This window comes from Podarcis melisellensis, assembly GCF_964234715.1.
Source record: "Podarcis melisellensis genome assembly, chromosome: 1".
NCBI lineage: Eukaryota > Metazoa > Chordata > Lepidosauria > Squamata > Lacertidae > Podarcis > Podarcis melisellensis.
The window spans coordinates 17273486-17295387 of record NC_138528.1 but is presented as its reverse complement, the minus strand read 5'-3'; the positions used below and the strand labels follow the sequence as shown (position 1 = coordinate 17295387).

Sequence of the window (21902 nt, the reverse complement as noted above, 5' to 3'; positions counted from 1 at the left end):
GATGTGCAACAAGCCATTCTCTTCCTGAAGTTGCAGCGCACTAATAAGACCTTTTGGTTGTTGTTCAACATACTAAAATGTTATAAAATCAACATAGCTGCAGCTTTAGAACATTTAAAGTATCTTGAACTTTGGGATCTTAACAATATTTAAATAACAGCTTTACTCGTGATCAGTAAACTGATCTCCAGACATCCAAAGTGCAGAGCTAATCTTGACATATGAAGCTGTCCTGTACCATTTTGAATCATCTAACCCAGTATTATTTCCAGAAAACATCCCCAATAGCTTCAGGAGAGAAGCTTTAAATTGATGCCAATCAAAGCCCCCCCCCCCCCGGTGTCAATAGCAGCTTGCAGTGAGGAGCAATTTTCTTTGGGATCACACTGGGAGTGGCGGGGGGAGAGATAGTTAAAACCCCACTTTCCTATGGTTTTGATTGCTTCCCTGCATGGCTGTTAGTTGTGGGGGTGGGGACTCTAGACATGTTAAGGTTGGGTTTCCCCAAACTTGAGTCTGCAGCTGTTTTTGGACTACAGTTCCCATCATCCCTGACCACTGGTCCTGCTAGCTAGGGATGGTGGGAATTGTAGTCCCAAAACAACTGGAGACACAAATTTGGGAAACCCTGTGTTAATGCATTCATGCATTTAATATCACATCTAGTTTGGCCTTTAGTGAGCCAAAGCAGAGTCTCCTATTTGGGCTAGTGATACAATGAATAGAAACAACTGACACGGGCTTCTCCCTTTACCTGCAGGAATGCTCCCCCTATGCTGCTCACCTGTATGATGCTGAGGACCCTTCCACTCCAGAGAGAACTGTGCCAGGACTATGCAAAGATTACTGTGTACAAGTGTGGCAAACCTGCAGGGCCATGTTCCGTTACCTTACCCCAGATCAAGAGTTACTGTCCCTGGAAGACAACATGGCAAAGTTCTGTCGTTATTTGTCCCTCGACGACACCGACTACTGCTTCCCCCACCTCCTGGTCAATAACAATCTCAATCAAAACCTTGGGGTAGTGGTTGCTGATTCAGAAGGATGTCTACAGCTGTGCCTAGCTGAGGTTGCCAACGGGCTTAGGAATCCAGTGGCCATGGTGCATGCAAACGACGGAACGCACAGGTTCTTCATTGCTGAGCAAGTTGGCTTAGTCTGGACCTACCTCCCAGATCGGTCACGGCTTGAAAAACCATTTCTGAACATCAGTGAAGCTGTACTGACCTCACCTTGGGAAGGAGATGAGAGAGGTTTTCTAGGTATAGTCTTCCATCCTAAATTCAAATTTAATGGTAAAGTGTATGTCTACTATTCAGTTGAAGTGCAGTATGAAGAGAGAATCCGAATCAGTGAGTTCAGAATTTCTCCTGATGACATGAACTCTGTGGACCATGGTTCTGAAAGGTATTGTATGCACCTTTAACTGTCACATTTATTTAAGATGCTGGAGGGCAAACATGCACATCTAAGGATTGTTTTGGCTGTGTATACATTAGTGGCTTAAAACACAGCAAGTGCTATCCCACCCCATCCCTGCGTGCTGTGTTTCAAGTCACATGTACATGTTGCTGTACATGCTAGGGAGGAAACAGGGATGTATTCACTCAATGTACAGTAAAGTGGTACCTCGGTTTAAGAACAGTCCGGTTTAAGAACAATTTGGTTTACAAACTCCGCAAAACCGGAAATAGTATCCCGGTTTGAGAACTTTACCTTGGTCTAAGAACACAATCTGAACGGTGGAAGGTCACTGGCGGTGGGAGGCCACATTAGGAAAAGCGTGCCTTGGTTTAAGAATGGTTTTGGTTTAAGAATGGACTTCCGGAACGAATTAAGTTCGTAAACCGAGGTACCACCTAACATGTTTGGTTTCCCCAGTCCTGCAACCCCCCATAACTCCTATTCATGAAGCTGTCATCTGGGCATGAGCGATGGCTGTTTCAAATGTACACATCTCAGATTAACCGCAGTTTCCGTTTTCAAATCAGATGGAAACTGGTTACAGTGAAAATGCATTTACAAAGCAGTTGTTTTCAAGAAAACGCAGGCTAGATACGGATTGTAGGTAATTTCAAGTGAACATGGCTTTGAATGCCAGTCGTGGGAGCACATTGGAGTCGGAGCAAATGCCAATGTGTACACAGTCTAATAGCCACACATTCTGTTACCTGCATCTTAGCATGCTTCCATTGCAGACAGAAAGCTGAAGTCTGATGCATGGGTAGACCAAGCCACTCAGAGTAGGGAAGTGTGAAAAAGTGTCATATAGACAAAATGCAGCTTGTGTCTTTGATGCTTCCTGGCTGCTTCTGGAATACACTGCTCCCCCAGTCTGAGGAAGCCCACAAACTTAAAAAGGTAAAATGGTTTTTCTGAAGATCCCTTCATTGGCCATCGCCACAACTGAAGATGGGCATTGGATAAGATTGACATGAGTCAGAGGGCCGAGAAAATGTAGTGGCTAACTAGATACTACTCTACTAAACTCCATACTAGAGTCTGCAAATGAGTGTTCCCTCCTGAGAATTTTCATTTTCTGCAGCATGTGGTTCATCTGGCTTGGTTTCAGACATCTGGGCGTGTTTACTAAACTGTTCTGCGTCTACAGACACCTATGGCTCCAGTGCCTTTTACTTTTGGCACACAATGCTTTGGATAATGACTGTTTAGCTGCAGAGGAATTAGTACGGAGCGGCTCAGTGGCTTTGTCTTAGATCAGAGATAGGGAACCTGTGACCCTCCAGCTGTTCAACTCCTCTATCAGCCCCAGAAAGCATGGCCTGTGGTCAAGGGTGATGGGAACTGTAGTCCATCATCTGGAGGGCAACAGGCCACCCATCCCTGGTCAAGATGACTTTCATTCCCTTTACAGTGGTGCCTCGCGAGACGAAAAGAATCCGTTCCGCAAGTCTCTTTGTCTTGCGGTTTTTCGTCTTGCGAAGCAAGCCCATTAGCAGCTTAGCAGATTAGCGCTATTAGCGGCTTAGCGGGCTTAGCGGATCAGCTGATAAGCAGCTTAGCGGCTTGAGGAAAAGGGGGGGGGAGGAAAAAAACCCCGCAGGAACTCGCAAGACATTTTCGTCTTGCGAAGCAAGCCCATAGGAAATTCGTTTTGCGAAGCACCTCCAAAACGGAAAACCCTTTCGTCTAGCGGGTTTTCCGTCTTGCGAGGCATTCGTCTTGCGGGGCACCACTGTATAGCCTTAAGATTGCATGAACAGAAACAAATCATGCTTTAAGTGTTCTCAAGGGACCGAAAAGTTTTGCAGAGCTGTCCATGGGAAATAATATTTAGAATTCAGATAAATCCCCTTCAGTTTTAGCCACCAGCTGAAAGATGTTCTTGTTGCGTTGCACATTGGCATGTATATATCCCTGTGCTTCTCAGTTCCCTTCTTCACTGCACATTTGCACTGAAATTTGCTGCAATTCCCGCTTAGTTTGTGAAGAGCAAAGTTGCTACTCAAAAGGCAGGGGTGATAGCATTGTGATGTATGTGTGAGAACTCAGGTATGTTTTATTCCCTCCCATGACTTTGCTGCCAGGAATCGAGCCCACTGTGGTGATTGACTCCAGTGACCTGATGGGCGTTAGGTCTGTTCTGTCTGTGCTTCATGACCCTGCCTACCTAATGGAAGGGACTGCAAGGGAAGCCATCCACAACACCCAAGGGCGCCTCTTTGCACCAGTAGGACAGGACAGTTGACAATCTCTACTCTCCTAAAATCTTCCTGGTCTGGTTTGCTCACCAATATGAGATTCTCTTGTGCGTTTAGGGCTACCTTTGTCAGAAGAAAATAGGGAGGCAAACCCCCTCCTCCTGCTAGGGCTGCATGGTGAATATATTGGCTTGGGTGCTAAGATAAGTTAATAAAGTTCATGCAAGGAAATATTCCCACAACGTATTTCCCCCTGTAACCATCTGAGCCCTGCAAAAGCCTATTGGTTTGTAGGGTGGGGGGCAGGGTTTTTATTTGGCCAGAACTAAGAAGTTCCGGCACTTCTTAGGTGGACGCCATTGCCATTCTAAGAGAATGAGGGAGGTGTTCATGGTGAGTTCCGGGACCTCTTTTTCTGGAAAAAATAGCACTGGTGGGGAGGTGTCTACCTGGGGGAGGTAAAGGTAAAAGGTGGCGCTGTGGTCTAAACCACTGAGCCTCTTGGGCTTGCCAGTCAGAAGGTCGGTGGTTCGATTCCCTGCAACAGGGTGAGCTCCTGTTGCTCTGTCCCAGCTCCTGCCAGCCTAGCAGTTCAAAAGCACACCACTGCAAGTAGATAAATAGGTACTGCTGCAGCAGGAAGGTAAATGGCACTTCCGTGTGCTCTGGTTTCTGTCACGGTGTTCCATTAAGCCAGAAGTGGCTTAGTCATGCTGGCCACATGACCCGGAAAGCTGTCTGGACAAACACCGGCTTCCTCAGCCTGAAAGCAAGATGAGTGCCAGGCAGATGCAGCTGATGGACTATATGCAACTAGCCGAGATGACTGGCAGAATCCGCGACCTGGGAGAGGAGAGGGTTGAAGAAGACTGGAAGAAATTCAAGATTTATCTACAAAAGTACTGTAATTTGGTTGAATGCTAACAAAGATGCCAGAGTAGAAACAACTGTCTACCATCAAATTATATTTTATATTAGAGTTTAACCTAAATTATTGGATTTAAGATTTTAAACAAAACGATAATTTGCTTGGAAAAATTCTCTTTTTAATGATGCAAGTGGAAGCAGAAGGCGTGAGGGAGTCCAAAGTAGAATGAAAAGATGTTATAAAATTTATTTTGTTTGTTAAATATGTATTTGTATGAAAAAACCTTAATAAAAAAATTATATATATAAAAAAAAAGAAAGCAAGATGAGTGCCACAACCCCATAGTTGCCTTTAACTGGACTTAACCATCCAGGGGTCCTTTACCTTTATATTTTTTTACCTGAGGGAGGTATGGAAGAGTTGCTCGTCAAGGTTGGAATTGCCAAAAATCAGGTGATTTCTGTAGTGGCAGAAAGGACATTTTCCTTTCTAGTGGATAGGGCAGTGGGACTTAAGAGCCTTATGCTCTTAAGGCCAAACACTAGGGCCCTCGACAGAAAACAGAAGAAGTTGGATAATGGGGTCAGTTGGCCTGGAGCCAAGGTGTGGCATAGCTAGGTGAGTAGCAACAGACCAGGTTTCCTTAGGTTGAACAGGAAACAGCGATTCAAATGGCAAAGCTAGTTGTGCAAAGCAGGTTGATGCAACTAGATGTGCAACTGTGGCCGTTTATTAGCATGTCTTTGGAAAGCAAGTAGGAAAAGATAACGTCAGGTGGCCTTCATTTTGTTTTTCATTGAACCGTCTGGGCTCTTGGAACACAGGAGAACAGTTCCAGCTGGACTGCCTTTTGTTTGGTTGTACTTTGGGCGTCTCCAGACATTTAGCTCGACGTGAGGTCATCATGACAAAACAGCAGTGAGGAAGGGTGGAAAGCAACACCAGCCCACTTTAATCAGTGCAGGTAGAAGTGGGTCTTTAAGTGGATTTGTGCCTTGGCCAGCAAATATTTGTGTGTGTGTGTGTGTGCGTGTGTGTGTGCGCGCATGCCTGTGGGTGGGCGGACAGAAGGAGAGGGGACATGATAACAAAATATTAAGATGGCACATGGAATGGAGAAACTGGAGAGAGATAAGAACTCAGGGCCATCAAGTGAGGCTGACTGTTGGGAAGATTCAGAACAGAGAAAGGAAGCACTTCTTCAATCAGTGCATAGTTAAATTATGATTCAATGATGGCTTTAAAAGAGGATTCGACAGTTTTCATGGAGGAGAAGGCTATCAGTAGCTACTACCCATGAGGACTGTATTCATCCTCTGCTATCAGAGGCAGTTCGTCTCTTTTGAGTACTGGCTTTTGGGTACCATAAGCAAGAAGAGTATTGCTTAGGTCCTGATTGTGGGCTTCCAAGAATGCATCTGGTCAGCCACAGTTGAGAACAGGATATTGGACTAGATGGGCTTTTGGCCTGATCCAGCAAGATTCTTCTTATGTCCGTAAAGACCACAATGGGTGCTCTCACTCTCAATGTTAGCAGAAGTATTGTGTCCAGATCAAGGGAAGTAATAGTGCTGCTCTATTCTGCCTTGGTCAGACCACACCTGGAGTACTTTGTTTTAAGAAGGATATGAACAAGCTGGAATGTGTTCAGAGGAAGGTGACCAAGGGTCTGGAAACTAGGCTTTATGAGGAACTGTTGAAGGAACTGGATATGGTTAGCCTGGAAAAGAGGAGACTGAGAGGAGATATGATAGCTATTTTAAATATCACAAGGGCTGTCACAGGGAGAGGGAACAAGCTTGTTTCCTCCTGCTCTGAAGGGTGGGACACAAACCAGTGGGCTTCAAATTACAAGAAAGGAGATTCCAGCTAAACATACAGAAGAACTTTCTGACAGTAAAAGCATTTCAGTAGTGGAACAGACTCACTCAGGAGGTTGTGGACTCTCCTTCCTTGGAGGTTTTTAAGCAGAGGTTGGATGGCCATCTGTCATAGATGCTTTAGTTGAGATTTCTGTATTGCAGGGGGTTGGATGAGATGACCCTCAGGGATCTCTTACAACTCTACAATGCTATGACTCTAAGACCTGTTTCTAGTGCTAATTGAATGTGATTATCTACCCCTTTTATGTATGTCCTTCAGATAGGAACTACAGGCTTTTCCTGCAAGCATGGCTCACTGTGTGTTTTGCCTTTACTTTAAAATTCAGACAGCATTTCCTTCGGATTCCCTACTAAGCATTTATTCATCTTGCTCCATTATATATATAAAACCACTTCAGAGATTTGCGAGGCATATTGTATACAGTGTTGTATTCTTGCTAAGGCATCTCTGTGTTGTGTGTGTTGGTTCAACTCAAGAGCTGAAATGCTTTGAAGATGAACAACGTCTGGGGGAAGGGTGGGAACAAAAGGATCTTGGCTTTATCTTCATAAATTCAAGTGTTAACACTTTGCCTCATGCAGTTTTGCTTTTGTGGTTTGTGGAATACAGTTTCCATACTTTTACGTTCTGCCTTAAAAAAAAAAAGTAAACCTTTTTCATGGAACACAAATTGATTCATGAACTTAAGATGGGGAAAGTGGGAAACAGAAAGCAACCAAAATGGACAGATTCACCCATCCTTAACATATTAAATGAATCCATGCCAATCTAACCAACAGTTATAATGCCTTACAACTGCTATACTCCATAACAAGTTTCCAATCCTTAACAAATGTCAACAGACTGCATTTTGTTGTAGCGTTCGTCTGTATTGCTAATGTTTTGCTGCTATGATTATTTCTCTCTCTTTTCTCTGCAGGGTAATTCTCGAGATAGATGAACCTGCTTCCAATCATAATGGAGGCGAGTTGTTGTTTGGAGATGATGGTTATCTTTATATCTTCACTGGAGATGGGGGAATGGCCGGTGATCCTTTTGGATTGTTTGGAAATGCTCAAAACAAGTAGGAGTCCGTTAGACATGATATTATTTGGGAATGGGGCAGGCAGGCAGCACTCGGTTGATTTTATGTAGAAGTCAGATTAGTTTCAGCAGTAGTGCATACTCTTATTGCTTTTCTTGTGCTCAGGTTGCATGCTGGGGCTACTCAGTCCAATAATGCAACCTTCCCCAACCTGATGCCCTCTGGATGGTCTGGACTACAACTCCTATCATCCCTGACCATTGGCTATGCAGACTGGGACTGATGGGACTTGTAGTCCAGAACATCCAGAGGGCATCAGCTTGGAGAAGGCTGGCATGATGGCATGCTCTTATTGAGCAGATTTTGTGTATTTTGTGATCTGGCAAATTTCTGCCTAATTTGCCAACTTTTGTATAATTAGTGCAAAAAAAAAAAAGGTACCCTTGGTTCCAAATGCTAATTTACAGGTCCACCACATATGGAAAAATGTACCTTCATTATTTTTACATTTCCAACACAAATTTGACATTTTTTGGTACATTTTTGCAAGTCTTGTAGGAGTTAAATACCATCTATACATCATTTTCATATATTTTTCCTTTAGTGAACAGCATGCGGTAAATAAATCCTAAATCAACCTTCCGTAACTTTCCCCATGCCCTAAATTGTATATTATGCCCCACATCTTTTGCCCAATGTATCATTACCGATTTCACTTCTTCATCTTTTGTCTCCCACTCCAACAACATTTTATATACTTTTGACAGAACCTTTTCATTACTTTCCAACAGATCTTTTTGTAATCTTGAGATTTCTTTCCCAAAACCCACTTTTTTATCCAATTTAAATATATCATTTAGTTGGTGATATTGGAGCAAATCAGTAAACAAATGTTTTATATTTTCTTCAGTTTCAACTGATTTTCCTCCTCTATCTTCCACTTTCTATAAGTTAACCAACCTCTTTCCATATTTAATTTTTTGACCGCTAACACTTCTAGTGGTGAAATCCACCACGGGGTCTTATTTTCCAGTAAATTCTTCTATTTGTCCCATATATGATATAATGATTTTCTTACAATGTGATTCAAAAAGCTGATTTTGCTGTTTTCCAAAACTGAGCTTGCTTTTCTGGTAGCTTGATACCCACTTCAGTCAGCAGCCAAGGAAGATTTTAAAGAAATCATTAAAGCCACTAGTTTAAACATGTCACACGGATGACCGCAGAAGGGCATATCCTTGGGAAGCATTCTCAATAGCCCCTTTGAAATAAGATGGTCTTGCTCCAAGTTCTGGTGTGTGAATGTCCAGAATAAACAGTCTCAGCTTGGTAGTCTCACTAGAAAGCCCAGTGATGGCACAGGCAGTCCGCTGAGCAAAATGAATGTTGCCCTTTTGCCAGTCATTTTCCCAATTTTTAGGGTTCCTGCGAGGAAGAATGCATTCCAAACCACCTATTATTTACATAGGCAGAAGGGTTTAACAATATCTTCTCACCCAGTATGGCTTGTGAGGAAGAAAGACATGCATGCTTATTAATTCACCTTTTCCAGTGAATTTAGTAGAAAACTTGGGTGAGTAGCAGAACACATTAAAATACATTCAGGAAGCACACAATTCAAATGGGATCAAAACAGACAAAAACACAGTCAGCTGAAAATACATTTGCACACATTATGCAGCCCATCTCAGAGACCAGCCATTGCTTAATGAAACGCTTGATTCATTTACTAAATCACTTCTGGTTATTTAATATGCCGTAGCACTTCTGTGCAAAATCTTCAAAAATATCTGTTTGAACTCCTAATAAAATTTATATGCACTGTTAGCCTCCCTGCTTATGGAAACCTTGCTGCTGCGTTCATGTATTGCAATAATCTAATGGAAGGGGAAGTTTTAACAGAATGTTATTTTGGTGTTTTGCCCTTTGACAGGTCAACGCTGTTAGGGAAAGTTCTCCGGATCAATGTGGACAACAATGACCATGGGCCTCTTTACAGAATCCCACCGGACAATCCTTTCATTAACGAGCCGAAAGCCCGGCCAGAAGTCTATGCTTATGGGGCGAGGAATATGTGGCGCTGCTCTTTCGACAGAGGTGACCCCTACACAAAGGAAGGGAAAGGCCGGCTTTTCTGCGGCGACGTGGGGCAGAATAAATTCGAAGAAATCGACATAGTTGAGAAAGGGAAAAATTACGGCTGGAGAGCAAGAGAAGGGTTTAGCTGCTACGACAAAAAACTGTGCACCAATTCCTCATTAGGTGAGTATGGCTTCTGAGTAATTGAATTGGACAGTGAATTGCTTTGGTGATTTTGGCAATTTGGATCGCCCAATTGGAAGCACGCTTTTTGGGCTCATGACTCATCAGGCTTCATGCAGCTAGATCACTAGCGCGCGCTCTCTCTCTCTCTCTGTATATATATATAGGGAGGGATGCTCCTGGGACATCAAGAGGATGGAGATGTCACTATTATTATTATTATTATTATTATTATTATTATTATTATTATTATTTCAATTTATATACTGCCCTTTATCAAAAGATCCCAGGGCGGTGAACAACACTAAAAACACATTTTAGAACATCAATGTTACAAACATAATAAAAAGCATACTGGCAGACAGCCTTATAATAAAATAGTCAGTATAATAACAGTTCTTTCCCCCACACTTTCACAGGCCTTAGATTAATTAATAGCCATAGACCTGGGTAAAGAGGAATGGTTTTGCCTGCCGCCTAAACGCATGTAATGATGGTGCCAAGACAGTCTCATGGGGAGAGCAGTTCACAATCAGGGAGTCACCACAGGAAAGGCCCGTTCGATTGTTGCCACCCTTCGAACCTCTCTGGGATGGGAAACAGAGAGAAGGAAACAAAGAGAAACATCGTTCTACCCATTGTTCTACCCAGACACTGAGGTCCAGCTCCGAGGGCCTTCTGGCGGTTCCCTCACTGCGAGAAGCCAAGTTACAGGGAACCAGGCAGAGGGCCTTCTCGTTAGTGGCGTCCTCCCACCAGATGTCAAAGAGAACAACAACAACTACCAGACTTTTAGAAGACATCTTGTCAGGGAACTGACATCAGAGCGAGAGGCGGAGGCAGGGCTCCAGAGCGATGCCGGAGTGGGGACCAGCAGGGGGGAAGGAATTCAGCGCAACACCAGTAGAGAAGGGAGGGAGATGGAGGAATTGGAGACTGGTCTCCAAGACCCTCCATCAGAGACTAGTGGAGAGAGCGCTGGCACACCCCTGCCTTCCCCTTACTTGCGCAGACGAGTTCCGCGCAGGGAAAGTAGGAGGAGACTTAGCATCAAACAGCTCTTATGCTGGAAAAGGTTCAAGAAACGCCCACTGACAGATTCTGCAAGCGACTGACCGGCCACGGAGTGTGTGCTGTCAGCCAAGGCATGGTGAACCAGGCAGTCGGACACAACTAGCAGGCAACTTACGCACAAGTAACCCCTTACCACCATTACACATCTGAAGGCAGCCCTGTTTAGGAAAGCTTTTAATGTTTGATGTATTACGGTATTTTAATAATTTGTTGGAAGCCGCCCAGAATGGCTGGGGAAGCCCAGCCATATGGGTGGGGTATAGTAATAAATTATTATTATTATTATTATTATTATTATTATTATTATTATTATAAGGGCGTCAGATGGCAAGCACAGGGACCAGGTCAGTTCTTATGGGAAGAGGCAGACCTTAAGGAATTGAGGCACTGAGCTGTTTAAGGCTTTATAGGTCAAAACCAGCATTTATATTGGGCCTGGAAACTAACCGGCAGCCAGTGCAGTTGTGCCAGGATTGATGTTAATATGCTCAAACCGTCTTGTTCTGGTGAGCAATCTGGCCACTGGTAGGCTCTGTTCAGGCTTGAAGAGTCACAAGCCGCAGACCTAGCTTCAGACTTTCCAGTCACAATTTCAGGCCAGGAGGATAGGAACTGAATTGCAGAATGTGCTGAAGCAGGCTTGCTGCTCTTCAGATTATACAGTGAGTGAGAAGAGGAAAAGGAATCTGAGCTGCTGTTCCGTTTCTGCTGTTCTGCTTCTTAGCCAGCTATGTTGCTAATGATGCCCTAGTGTGCCAGATTTTCAGAGTGGTTGCATTAGGGACTCGGCAAATATGTGGAAAAGACAAATTTAGCTCTGCTGTCCAGACTATTACTTAATGAAAATCCCACAGAGGCATACATGTTACCAGCTTCTGTGTTCTGTTTTTTCCTTAGGAAATTCATTTATTTATTTTTTACCATAAGGGATAAATATGCGAGAGTCCCAAGCCTAAACCTATGTATTTGGAAGTAAGCCTCGTTGATTTCACTGGAACTTGATTCCAGAATGCTTACAATCACAGTCTAGTTAGAGCAATAAAAACCTAGTTTCTAAACTCTTAATCCCATGCACAGATTAGTCATTCTGTTTGTTGTTTTTAAAAGCTACCTTGTCCTTTATAAAATTCCATCACTGCTGCTTAGAAAACAAGCCAGCTTCTTAAATTTTGAGCCAGGTCAGTAGAGAAGGGTTGTGAAATCTAGACTTCAGATCAGTCGGCCAGCATGCAAGTCTAGACTTCAGACTAGAGTGTCATCTGAACGAAATTGGCTAACTGGATCTGAGCAAAAGGGATGAATGTTAGCACGGGTCTGTATCCCGATGACTGACACTCATAAGCAGTATTGCAGTTTGTTTCTCCTTTTAATTGTCATCAGATTGAAATAATAAATCAGATGATGCAATAAGTGAAGAAGCCATTATGAGCTCAGACATCATGTGCAATTAGGCTGGTATTCTTTCATCAGGTTATTCTCCCCTTCTTGTTGGAGGAAGCAGAATGATCCAACATGGTGCCCTTCCCCTGTGAATAATTGTTTGTAGACGCTCCTGTGACTTATTTATGGAAGCCAAGAGGCCTGGGGCAGACTTCAAATTTGTGTGTGTATCAGTTTATAATACAGGGAACTCCCGGTTAGGAGCGTCTGGACGCCACGTGATTGTGCACATGCGCATAGTGCTGAATCTGGAAGTAGACACCAAAATGTCTTAAAGACGTCATGGAAAGTGGCGGGCTTACACATGCTCCGCTGATGCATGGGGGGAAGGGGTCTGGAACAGAAGTCCCACATAAAACAAGGATTGGCTGTAGTTCATAAATGTTGCTATGATGTATTATACATTCATAAAGGTTGCAGCAGAGCCTCAAAACCAGCTCCAACGCACTGCCTTAGAAATGTTTGTGGCTTGTGCCAGGACTGTAGCTCAGTGGCAAAGATCCCAAGTTCAGTCCCCTAGTGTCTCAAAATAAGGCTGGGACTTTTCTCTGCTTCCAGTCTGTGTATATTGAACTAGATGGACTTACTCTGATTCAGAATATGGCAGGTTCCTATGTTCCTGCTCATGCTAGGAACATCCAGAGCTACAATAAGCAGACAATGCAACATTACTTAGGGGGACTTTTAAGTGCTAAAATAAACTGGATTTTGAATTAAACCATGTTGTATTTGGGGAATAAAACCCTGATATATCTTCTGGTAGAGGAGCCCTGTAAATGCTGCTGTCTTTGGAAGAAGGTTCTGTAAAATATACCTTCTTGTTTCTATTCAGTGTTCGAAATGCCCATTGTTCTAGGCTCATTTTGTGACAGGGAATTTCATTATCGCGAGCTGTTTCTGAGCTCTGGGAACAGTACTGCGTCTAAGATTTCATATTTAAAACTGCAGATTGGATGGAAAGGAGGACCTTTTTCTGCCTCCCCACTTCCAGCTACTTTCTGAAGACTGGAGAAAAGACCCTCTTAAGAATATTAGGGGGCGGGGGTGGACAGGGGAAGGACTAGTCCATGTGAAAAATGAACATAATATTTTAGCTGCAGTTCCTTCATTTTCAGCTTTGTATTCTTGTTATGTTAAAAATTGAGCCTAGATATTCCATTGTTGTGCCCATAACCTAAGTTTAAGGTGCCATTGAGCTCCTAGCTTTCACATCTCAGTTTCTAACACTGTTTCTACTCTATGGGGGTTTAAAACAAAGCAAGCTATAGAATAAAAAACAGAATTCAGTGTAACACTTTCCAGCCTTCAGTGAACCATGATATATGAATGATTATACGATGGCTGATTTGCATCCTCCAGGCATGATAATTCTCTTTTCCCCACTCTGCAGATGATGTTCTCCCCATATATGCTTATCCACACAAAATGGGGAAGTCGGTGACAGGAGGCTATGTCTATCGGGGTTGTGAGTCTCCAAACTTGAATGGGGTGTACATATTTGGAGATTTTATGAGCGGGTAAGTGACAGGCAGAGCGGCCATTAGGTGAGCAACCAACAACTCCAGCTGGAATCGGGGATGAGAGGAACTGTTAATTTCATATCTCCCAGTTTCCTCATTTTACCCCCATCTTAAATTCAGTTCTCTACATTTTGCAGCAATTTTATTTTACTTATATTTTTTAAAGAACATCCTCATGAAAATCCATCTGCATTTAATGTGAAATTCTCCTAATAAGCACATTTTAATGCACACTTTCCCTTAATATGTGCATTTTTTTTGGTAAACATTGTTGGCTGGAGAAATGCATTTGGAAATTCAGATCAGCATGAACTTTGAAGGATAACTCTGTTTTTGCTTTACATTATTGTTTCAGAAAGCGCCAATTATATATATCTTGTGGCTTTCAATGCATACTGAATGAAATTCCTCCTCTCAGAATTTTCAAGTATGAGATGCAAAAACCTATCGCGCTGTAAACACTGAACGATCTGCCAATGATTGCTTAGCGTTCAGCCACTAATACGTTATCACAACTGACTCGTGTATCCCATTAGCCTATTTCTTTATATTCATACGAATGTTCAGGTCTATGAATGTAACAGTAGGATTAGGGGTTAATGTTGCTGTTCTATGTGTAAACATGCTTTGAATGCAGTCAGATTTATATTTAACTTAAGTCCAGAGCAATCTGAATATTTTGCCCTGCCATAAACATTTTCAAAAAATTGTCTTTAGTTAAAATAGTGTTTGACAGCTTGATATAATCTCAGTGCTTAATACTTTGCTTCCAATTACAGGTGGCCTTTCTAGCCTTCATGGTTTTAAAGCTCACGCGTGTCCTGACTTTAATAGACCAGTTATATGCCAATGTTTAACTGGAGTTAGCAATATATATTCCATGAGTTTCATGTGCAAGTTCCCATGCCTTATGTGCTCCAAGGAATCCCACCTTTGCCTCTTTTAAAAAAAAAGGTATCTAGTCCTCATGATTAAGATGGCAATAGGGTTTAGGTACTGGAAATAAGGAGACAATTTAAAAGGTAAAAAAATTGTTATGTTCTTATTCTTGTAGAACAAAGACTGACCTTCAGCTATAGCTTGACACCTCCCCTGTTCAATATGCAAATGATGTTCATCACTCGCGGTCAGAGCTGCAAATTAATTTGGCTCAGGAGTGCACTTCAGCTGTGCCAGAAATGCAGGCAGTCCTTATATGCATCTTCAGTTCCCATTTGCTGTTGAAGGCACCCAGTGTTCTGAAGAGAAGGAGGAAACACATTTAATCATCTTGATTGGAGCAGGCGTAAACAAAGTTCTCTCTCAAATTGTTTTATGCAAGTTAATAAGCACCTGCCCCACCCTGGGCTCCTCATTTGCTTTTTGTCTTACAGGCGCCTCATGTCCTTGAGAGAGAATCGAGCAACTGGGGATTGGCAGTACAATGAAATATGCATGGGAACAGGGCAAACCTGCATGTTTCCTGGACTTATCAATAACTACTATCAGTATATCATCTCTTTTGCTGAAGACGAGGCCGGTAAGCACTAAATTGCTAAACAATATGTGTGGCTAACCCTCTCAGAGAGCCAGTGTGGTGTAGTGGTTAAGAGCGGTAGTCTCGTAATCTGGTGAACCGGTTTCACTTCCCCGCTCCTCCACAGGCAGCTGCTGGGTGACCTTGGGCCAGTCACACTTCTCTGAAGTCTCTCAGCCCCACTCACCTCACAGTGTGTTTGTTGTGGGGGAGGAAGGGAAAGAAGAATGTTAGCCGCTTTGAGACTCCTTCGGGTAGTGATAAAGCGGGATATCAAATCCAAACTCTTCTTCTTCTCTTTGGGCAAACGTAATTCTTCATTCCTCGGTTGCCAGATTCTTTGCTCCAAAGCCTTCTTCCTCAGCCCACCTTAGGTCCGCTGCAACTCTGTGCTATTGATCCGTCAAGCTTTTATTCCCCCCCACTCCATCGCCTTTCCCCTGGAAAACGCATTCACTGCTAAGACAGTTTGGCAACACACCATTATGATCTGGGCAGGGACCACAGCTGAGTTGCAGAGCACATGCTTTGTCCAGGTTTAGTCCTCACCTGTCATTCTCCAGGTAAGGCTTGGAAAGGCTCCTTCTGATACCCCTGGAGAGCTTCTGCCATGTCAAATGTTCTGTGCCAAGTCAGGTCCCCGTGTTTCTCCTCCGTCCTCTTCATTTGGATGGTGTTTTCTTCTACAGTTCTTTTTGCAGGTTTTCCACCCGCCCTGGGATGACATATTTTTTTCCATTGGAGTAGTGACAGTGAAGTAGCAATGGTAGCAGAGGTTTCTCTACCCCGCAACCGGGTTGCTTGTATCTCTGGATCTCTCCTTCTGCCTCCCTTTCTACAGTTGGAGGGGAAGAACTTCCCTGTCCTTTGGCCCCTGGGATGCCCTAAGTCATGAAGGTTTCGTTTCGGCTCATCCTAGCTAGCGCCTGTTTCTATTCTCCATGAATCTATCTAATCATTGTGGGTTTTCTTTTTCTTTTCTTTTTTTAAAAAAGTCTATCAGCACATCTTGCAGTAATGAATTCCATAAATTACTTGTGCATTTCATGAAGAAGCGTGATCCCAAATCAACCCTCAATCAGTTTCATTGGTTAAGGCTAACTCTTGAAAAAGATAAGCTTTCAGTCGTCGAAATTGGAAACTAATGATAATAGCCACCCTCGGAGTTTCTATATGACAAATAAAACCCAGGGTGCTCAGTTATGTGGATGATTCCTTGGTCCGTGGATTTGGAGACTTCAGGGATGAGAGGAAGGACCTTTGAGATAGTGACGCTCCCTTGGGCAGTTCTGTTGATTAGATCTGCAGCATGATTTGCTCGAGACGGGTTTATAAGAGAAAATTCATTTTACAATCCATAGCACATGCAGGCAAAAGCGTCACCCCGTCAGTGTTGACCATTGTTGCTAAGCAGCAGCATCCACAATTTTGCAGTTTACGAGTTTTGGCTCCCAGCAACTGTAAACCGAAGTTTCTTGACGTCTGCAATTGTGACTCTTTGCCAAGATCCCTGAGCTATACTGAGGGCTGGTGGTGGTTCTGGACACTCAAATAGATGGTACTTGCTGTTAACAGAGATGATGGAGAACAACTAGATGGACCATTCGTTTTTAAAAAGGGGATAGCACTGAAATAGCCAATAAATGGATGTCATTTTAAGGAATGAGAGTCTCAAGGTAGAGAGTTGGAGCTTAGGAACTGTATGAGGTATGTGATACATGAAACCACCTGTTTGGTATCAGTTTGGAAGCAAAACAATGGGACGTGGGTGCCTTGCCAATCAGAAGGATGACGGTTTGAATCCCCGTGACAGGGTGAGCTCCATTGCTTGGTCGCAGCTCCTGCCAACCTAGCAGTTCGAAAGCACGTCAAAGTGCAAGTAGATAAATAGGTAGCGCTCCAGCGGGAAGGTAAATGGCATTTCTGTGTGCTGCTCTGGTTCGCCATAAGTGGCTTAGTCATGCTGCCCACATGACCTGGAAGCTGTACGCCGGCTCCCTTGGCCAGTAAAGCGAGATGAGTGCTGCAACCCCAAAGTCGTCAACGACTGGACCTAATGGTCAGGGGTCCCTTTACCTTTACCTATACCTGGAAGCAAAACAAGGCTATCTGAAAATAAGGTAGTAGTTTTAACATACATGAAGAGGAACTCCCTTGCTATGCTGAACTGAATAGGTTAAAAAAATCCAGTAAAGTGGAGCAGGGGGGTGGGTCTCACACTTCCCTCCCTTGGGACAGAATTCCACAGATATGAGGCCACCACTGAAAAGGTCTCTAGTTCCCAGATCACACCACAAGTCTTCATTTACTTAAATCGAATTGACGATCTGGAGAATGCATAAGAATTCCTCAATCATTGGTTTTGGAGTTTGCTGCTGACAAACTTCATTGTGCTACTTAGCTTTGTGATAGTAAAGCACTCGGTGGAGCCCCCAGGATACATGTGAAAGATTCATGCCTTCTTTTGTTTTTGTTTTTTTTTCATGAAGGAGAACTTTATTTCATGTCAACTGGAGTCCCGAGTGCCACCGCTCCCAATGGTGTAGTTTACAAAATGGTTGACACGTCACGGTAAGGCACAGTGCGTTTTGGCTCAGAAAAGTTTATTCTCTGATATGAAGGAAAAAAACTCAAGTCGTAGTGCTTCAATTTTTGTTCTGTAGTCTTTATTCTTCTCACAACCATTAACATTTCTGAGGGGGAGGAGGGCTAGGCTTCATTATAATAATCTCTTTTTTGTTTCCTATTTTTTTCAGGAGAGCACCGCCTGGGAAATGCCGCGTTGAGCCTCTACCAGTGAAAGTGAAAGGCAAGCTCACAAAGTTTGTTCCAAAGGAAAGTGAGTGCCGCATATATTTTATTTATGAATATTCACATTGGGGATTTCTGAGGGGCAAAGTTCTGGTTCGCACAAGAATTTTTAATGAACACTTCTGGTTTCAGGGGGGCGGGGGCTGATGGAAGCTACAAGCCAAGAAACTGGATGCAGAGTTCAGAACATAAAACACAAAGAAATTCTATTTCATTCAAGCTTGTAGCTTCAAGTAGGAAGCAGGCATGACTGCATGCAAGAAAACTGACTGTTAAAATGGCAAGTTGAGCTCCATTCTCACAAATAAAAATTGGCTGCCTTGGCCCTCTTTGCTGGTGTTTGAATTTTGTTTGCTCATTCTGCATTTGTAGTGCAAATGAAACAATGAATGTCCTTTCAAAACTTCCTAGGGTGGGTTGCCCACGTTTTCATTTATTGCAAGCCTTCCAAGGTCAAAATCTCTTTCATTTGCAAAAAGTGATGCCTTTGCACTAAAATGTTATATTTATATTTATATTTATTTATATTCACAATATAATTACCACTGAAAAATTTACAGCCATAATTTAAAACATACAGGAAGTTTTACTCTGAAGCTGCATCAAGCTTCTTGTGAGGTGCTAGTCTCAACAAGGCAAAAGGCGATTTATAGAATAATTGCACAGGCATTCTCATGTTGTGGATAAAATACTCATCCATGTTATGACCGGTAAAAAGTTCTTCACTCTACATATTCTGTAGTACGAAGCAGAAGTGGGTCTTTTCTCTTAGAGGAAACATCACTCTAATAGTTGTGAAAGTCATGTAAAAAATATGCTGCTCGAATCACGGAGATTCCCATAGGCTCTTTGCAACTGTGGCATGAACACTGAACACCCTTTGAAGACTATTTCTTTAGATCTTGAGGTTGATGAATGGGGGGGGGATAGCAGGGAGAAAACAGCTCAGTCGCTTTTGGAACCTGTGATGGTAAAAGGAAATAGGTCTTCTTCCTGCTGCCTTTCTCATTAAGAACTGAAAAGGGAAAGATTCGTTGTCGTCCCTTTGTGCAGAATGTGTCATGGGTTGCCCTTAGCAACTCCCTTTATTCACATTCCAATTACGGAAGAGAATAGGCTCTGAATGCTCGATATTTTCAGCCACCAATGGATGAGCGTATCTGGCATATCAGGCAAGCTGGCTCTCCCACAGGCTATAACGAGCCAATCTGAAGTAGTAATGAAGGGTACAGCAAAAAGAAAAGGAAAGGAACAATGCGTTTGAGATGCTTTCTGAAGAGCGGGTAGATGGCAGGCGGTGTACTGAACCGGTTCACGATGAAATCTCGAGAGAGAAATATCCCAGCCCACAGAAACATGTGCCTGCATTTCCACTTGCGGAGTTGGCGTAATAATGCCATTGCCACATCTTCCAAGGAAGCCATGTGGGTTTTATTGCGGCAAGCGTGGCAGTTCAGTAAAGGGGAGAGGTTGCAGCCTAGCAAATACGACCCCGTTAGAAGCTGGCTCCAGGCTCCATAGAATCATAGAACCAGTTGGGCCCCTGCCCCATTGCAGGCCACCCCAGCTCTCCTGCAGTGTTGTTCCACGCCTTTATCCAATAAGAACCCAATTTCTGTGAATGGGTGTAGGCTTTAAAGATCAGTACCAACACTTGGAATTGTGCTCGAAAACGTACTGGGAGCCAGTGAAGATCCTTTAGGACTGGTGTTATATTGTCCTGGCAGCCCCCCAATACATAAAATACCACAGAACACACAAAACCATGTAAAATTGGGATGAACGCTCAATATTCAGAAGATCTGGATCTTCTGGAGGGGTCCTGGGTCCTGAATCTTCCAGGCAACTCCTGGCTTGTTGCTAGCAGTGATGCAGAGGACGCTTTCTGGACCCAGGGTCTTCAGGGGTCTGTTTAAAATGCTGACCCAAGTCTCTCTTTTTGCACTCTAGAGCTTATAATTAAAAAGCCAACGCAGCGCCCTAAGCTAAGAGCCACGACTAGAGCTCCAACCAGGAGCAGAGCAACTGCAGGACCTCCTCGAGCGACAACTCCAGATTGGCTGGAGCAACTCTTGACCCTCATGAGAAATCAGAACAGAGTGCAGATGACGACGGCAGCACCGAGAACAAGAGCCCCAAAGCCCAGGAAGGGAGGAAGGGCCGGTGGAAGAAGAGGCCAGAGGAGGAGGAAGAAGCCCACCAGTGCTCCCCCGGAGCCACGGAATGGTGCAGTCCGGATAATGGACGGCAGCGCAAAAGGGAAAGATCGGGGGAGGGTTGAGATTTTTATCAATGGAGAATGGGGCACTGTGTGCGACGACTTGTGGAACTCGAAGGCAGCCGCGGTTGTGTGCCGCCAGTTGGGCTTTGCCTTTGTGATCCGGGCAACTAAGAAAGCAGCGTTCGGGGAGGGTCACTCGCTTCCCATTCTCCTTGATGACGTCCAGTGCACAGGGCGTGAGAAGACGCTCCTGGAATGCTCCCACGCAAACATTGGGAGGCACAATTGCTCCCACAAAGAAGACGCGGGAGTGATATGTAGTCACGAAGATGTTTTCGAGACTGAACAGTAGGGAGAATGGACTCACAGGATGGTACCAAGTCTTGTCCTGTCAAATAAACAAGCAAACCCACACCCTTAATGAGTAATTAACACACCTTGGTTTAGAAATCCTAATGACTAGATCCAGACTTCGGGCCCCATCCGCACTAGATGTTTAAATCAGTGTCGTAGCACTTTGGACATCATGGCTTCTTGCATAGAATCGTGGGGACTGAGTGCTGCAAGGAGACCTCTGTTCCTTACAGAGAGCTGCATTCCCCAGAACTCTCTGGGAACAGGGATTGCTCGTTAAAACCACTCTGCAAAACGTAGCTCTGCAAGATGAAAAGGGTTCTCCAATTGCTCTCGGCACCCTTAACACAGATGGCTCTCCGCCCCCCTAAAAAAAAGCTCAACAATTTTGGCTGCCTCTACGCTAACAAAAATCTGACACCATATCCCTATCTCTTTCAGATTAGTGTTTATCATGGGGTGGGTGTTTCTAAGACATGCAAGTTTTTTTCCACACTATGTCATTGGCCTCAAAATGCCAGTCCACCTTTCCTTTGCATTCAGTCTGGATTACCCTTTTAGTGAAAAAATATGATAAATTCGGGGCAGGGGAGGGGGGAACTGATGCCAGAAAACTGTGCACTACCTGAACCACATGTTTACAGTATTAAGCCCCCATCTGGAAGCAGTTCTCTCTGACTTCACCTAACAGAGCTTCATATTCCCCAGCTATCAGTTTTCCATTCACTCTCCGCTTACACTTGCATAGAGTAGACTCATTGAAGTCAATGAGATTTAAGTTAGGCACCACCCATTGATTTCAACCGCTTAATCATGAATAAAGTCTGGATCTAGCCAATTATTTGTGTATACCAGATGTACAAAAGCAGTACACTGTCTCTAAACTGACCACATCTGTGGTCAGTGAAAGCTTGCCATTTTACAAATGGGAGTAATATATAACTAGCCAGCATTCGTTTCCCTTTTTTATTTTTTAAAAGGTTTCCATTGTAAATAAGAGAACGATTGTGTTGGAAAGCTGGATTAAAAATAAGATCACGTGGCAAACATCTCATGGTGGTTTAATATTATTCTTTGATGTAAGGATTTATATTCTGTGGTCCACATTTTACAAATAAATAACTGAAACATTATGGAGAATATCCCACCCAAGCTCAGAAATTCTTAAGTGCTTAAAAGATGCATGACTGTTAATGTGGATCCAAGGGCCTAGGTCTTATAACCCAAGGTAACTGATGGGAAACATTATAAACACCAGGGTGGCGC

The 21902-nt window shown here is 43.5% G+C and overlaps 1 protein-coding gene across 1 annotated transcript in view; it reads left to right on the top strand.

Annotated features, from left to right (window-relative positions):
• HHIPL1 (HHIP like 1) overlaps positions 1-21685 on the top strand; it is a 30315-nt gene extending 8630 nt beyond the window's left edge. Inside the window, exons 2-9 of the mRNA XM_081911642.1 lie at positions 761-1407; positions 7334-7477; positions 9372-9700; positions 13605-13731; positions 15108-15253; positions 17740-17821; positions 18007-18089; positions 20012-21685. Coding sequence (XP_081767768.1) covers positions 761-1407; positions 7334-7477; positions 9372-9700; positions 13605-13731; positions 15108-15253; positions 17740-17821; positions 18007-18089; positions 20012-20634 — 2181 coding nt within the window. The 3' untranslated portion in view covers positions 20635-21685. The remainder of the gene's footprint in view (positions 1-760; positions 1408-7333; positions 7478-9371; positions 9701-13604; positions 13732-15107; positions 15254-17739; positions 17822-18006; positions 18090-20011) is intronic.
• The last annotated feature ends 217 nt before the right edge of the window (positions 21686-21902 follow it).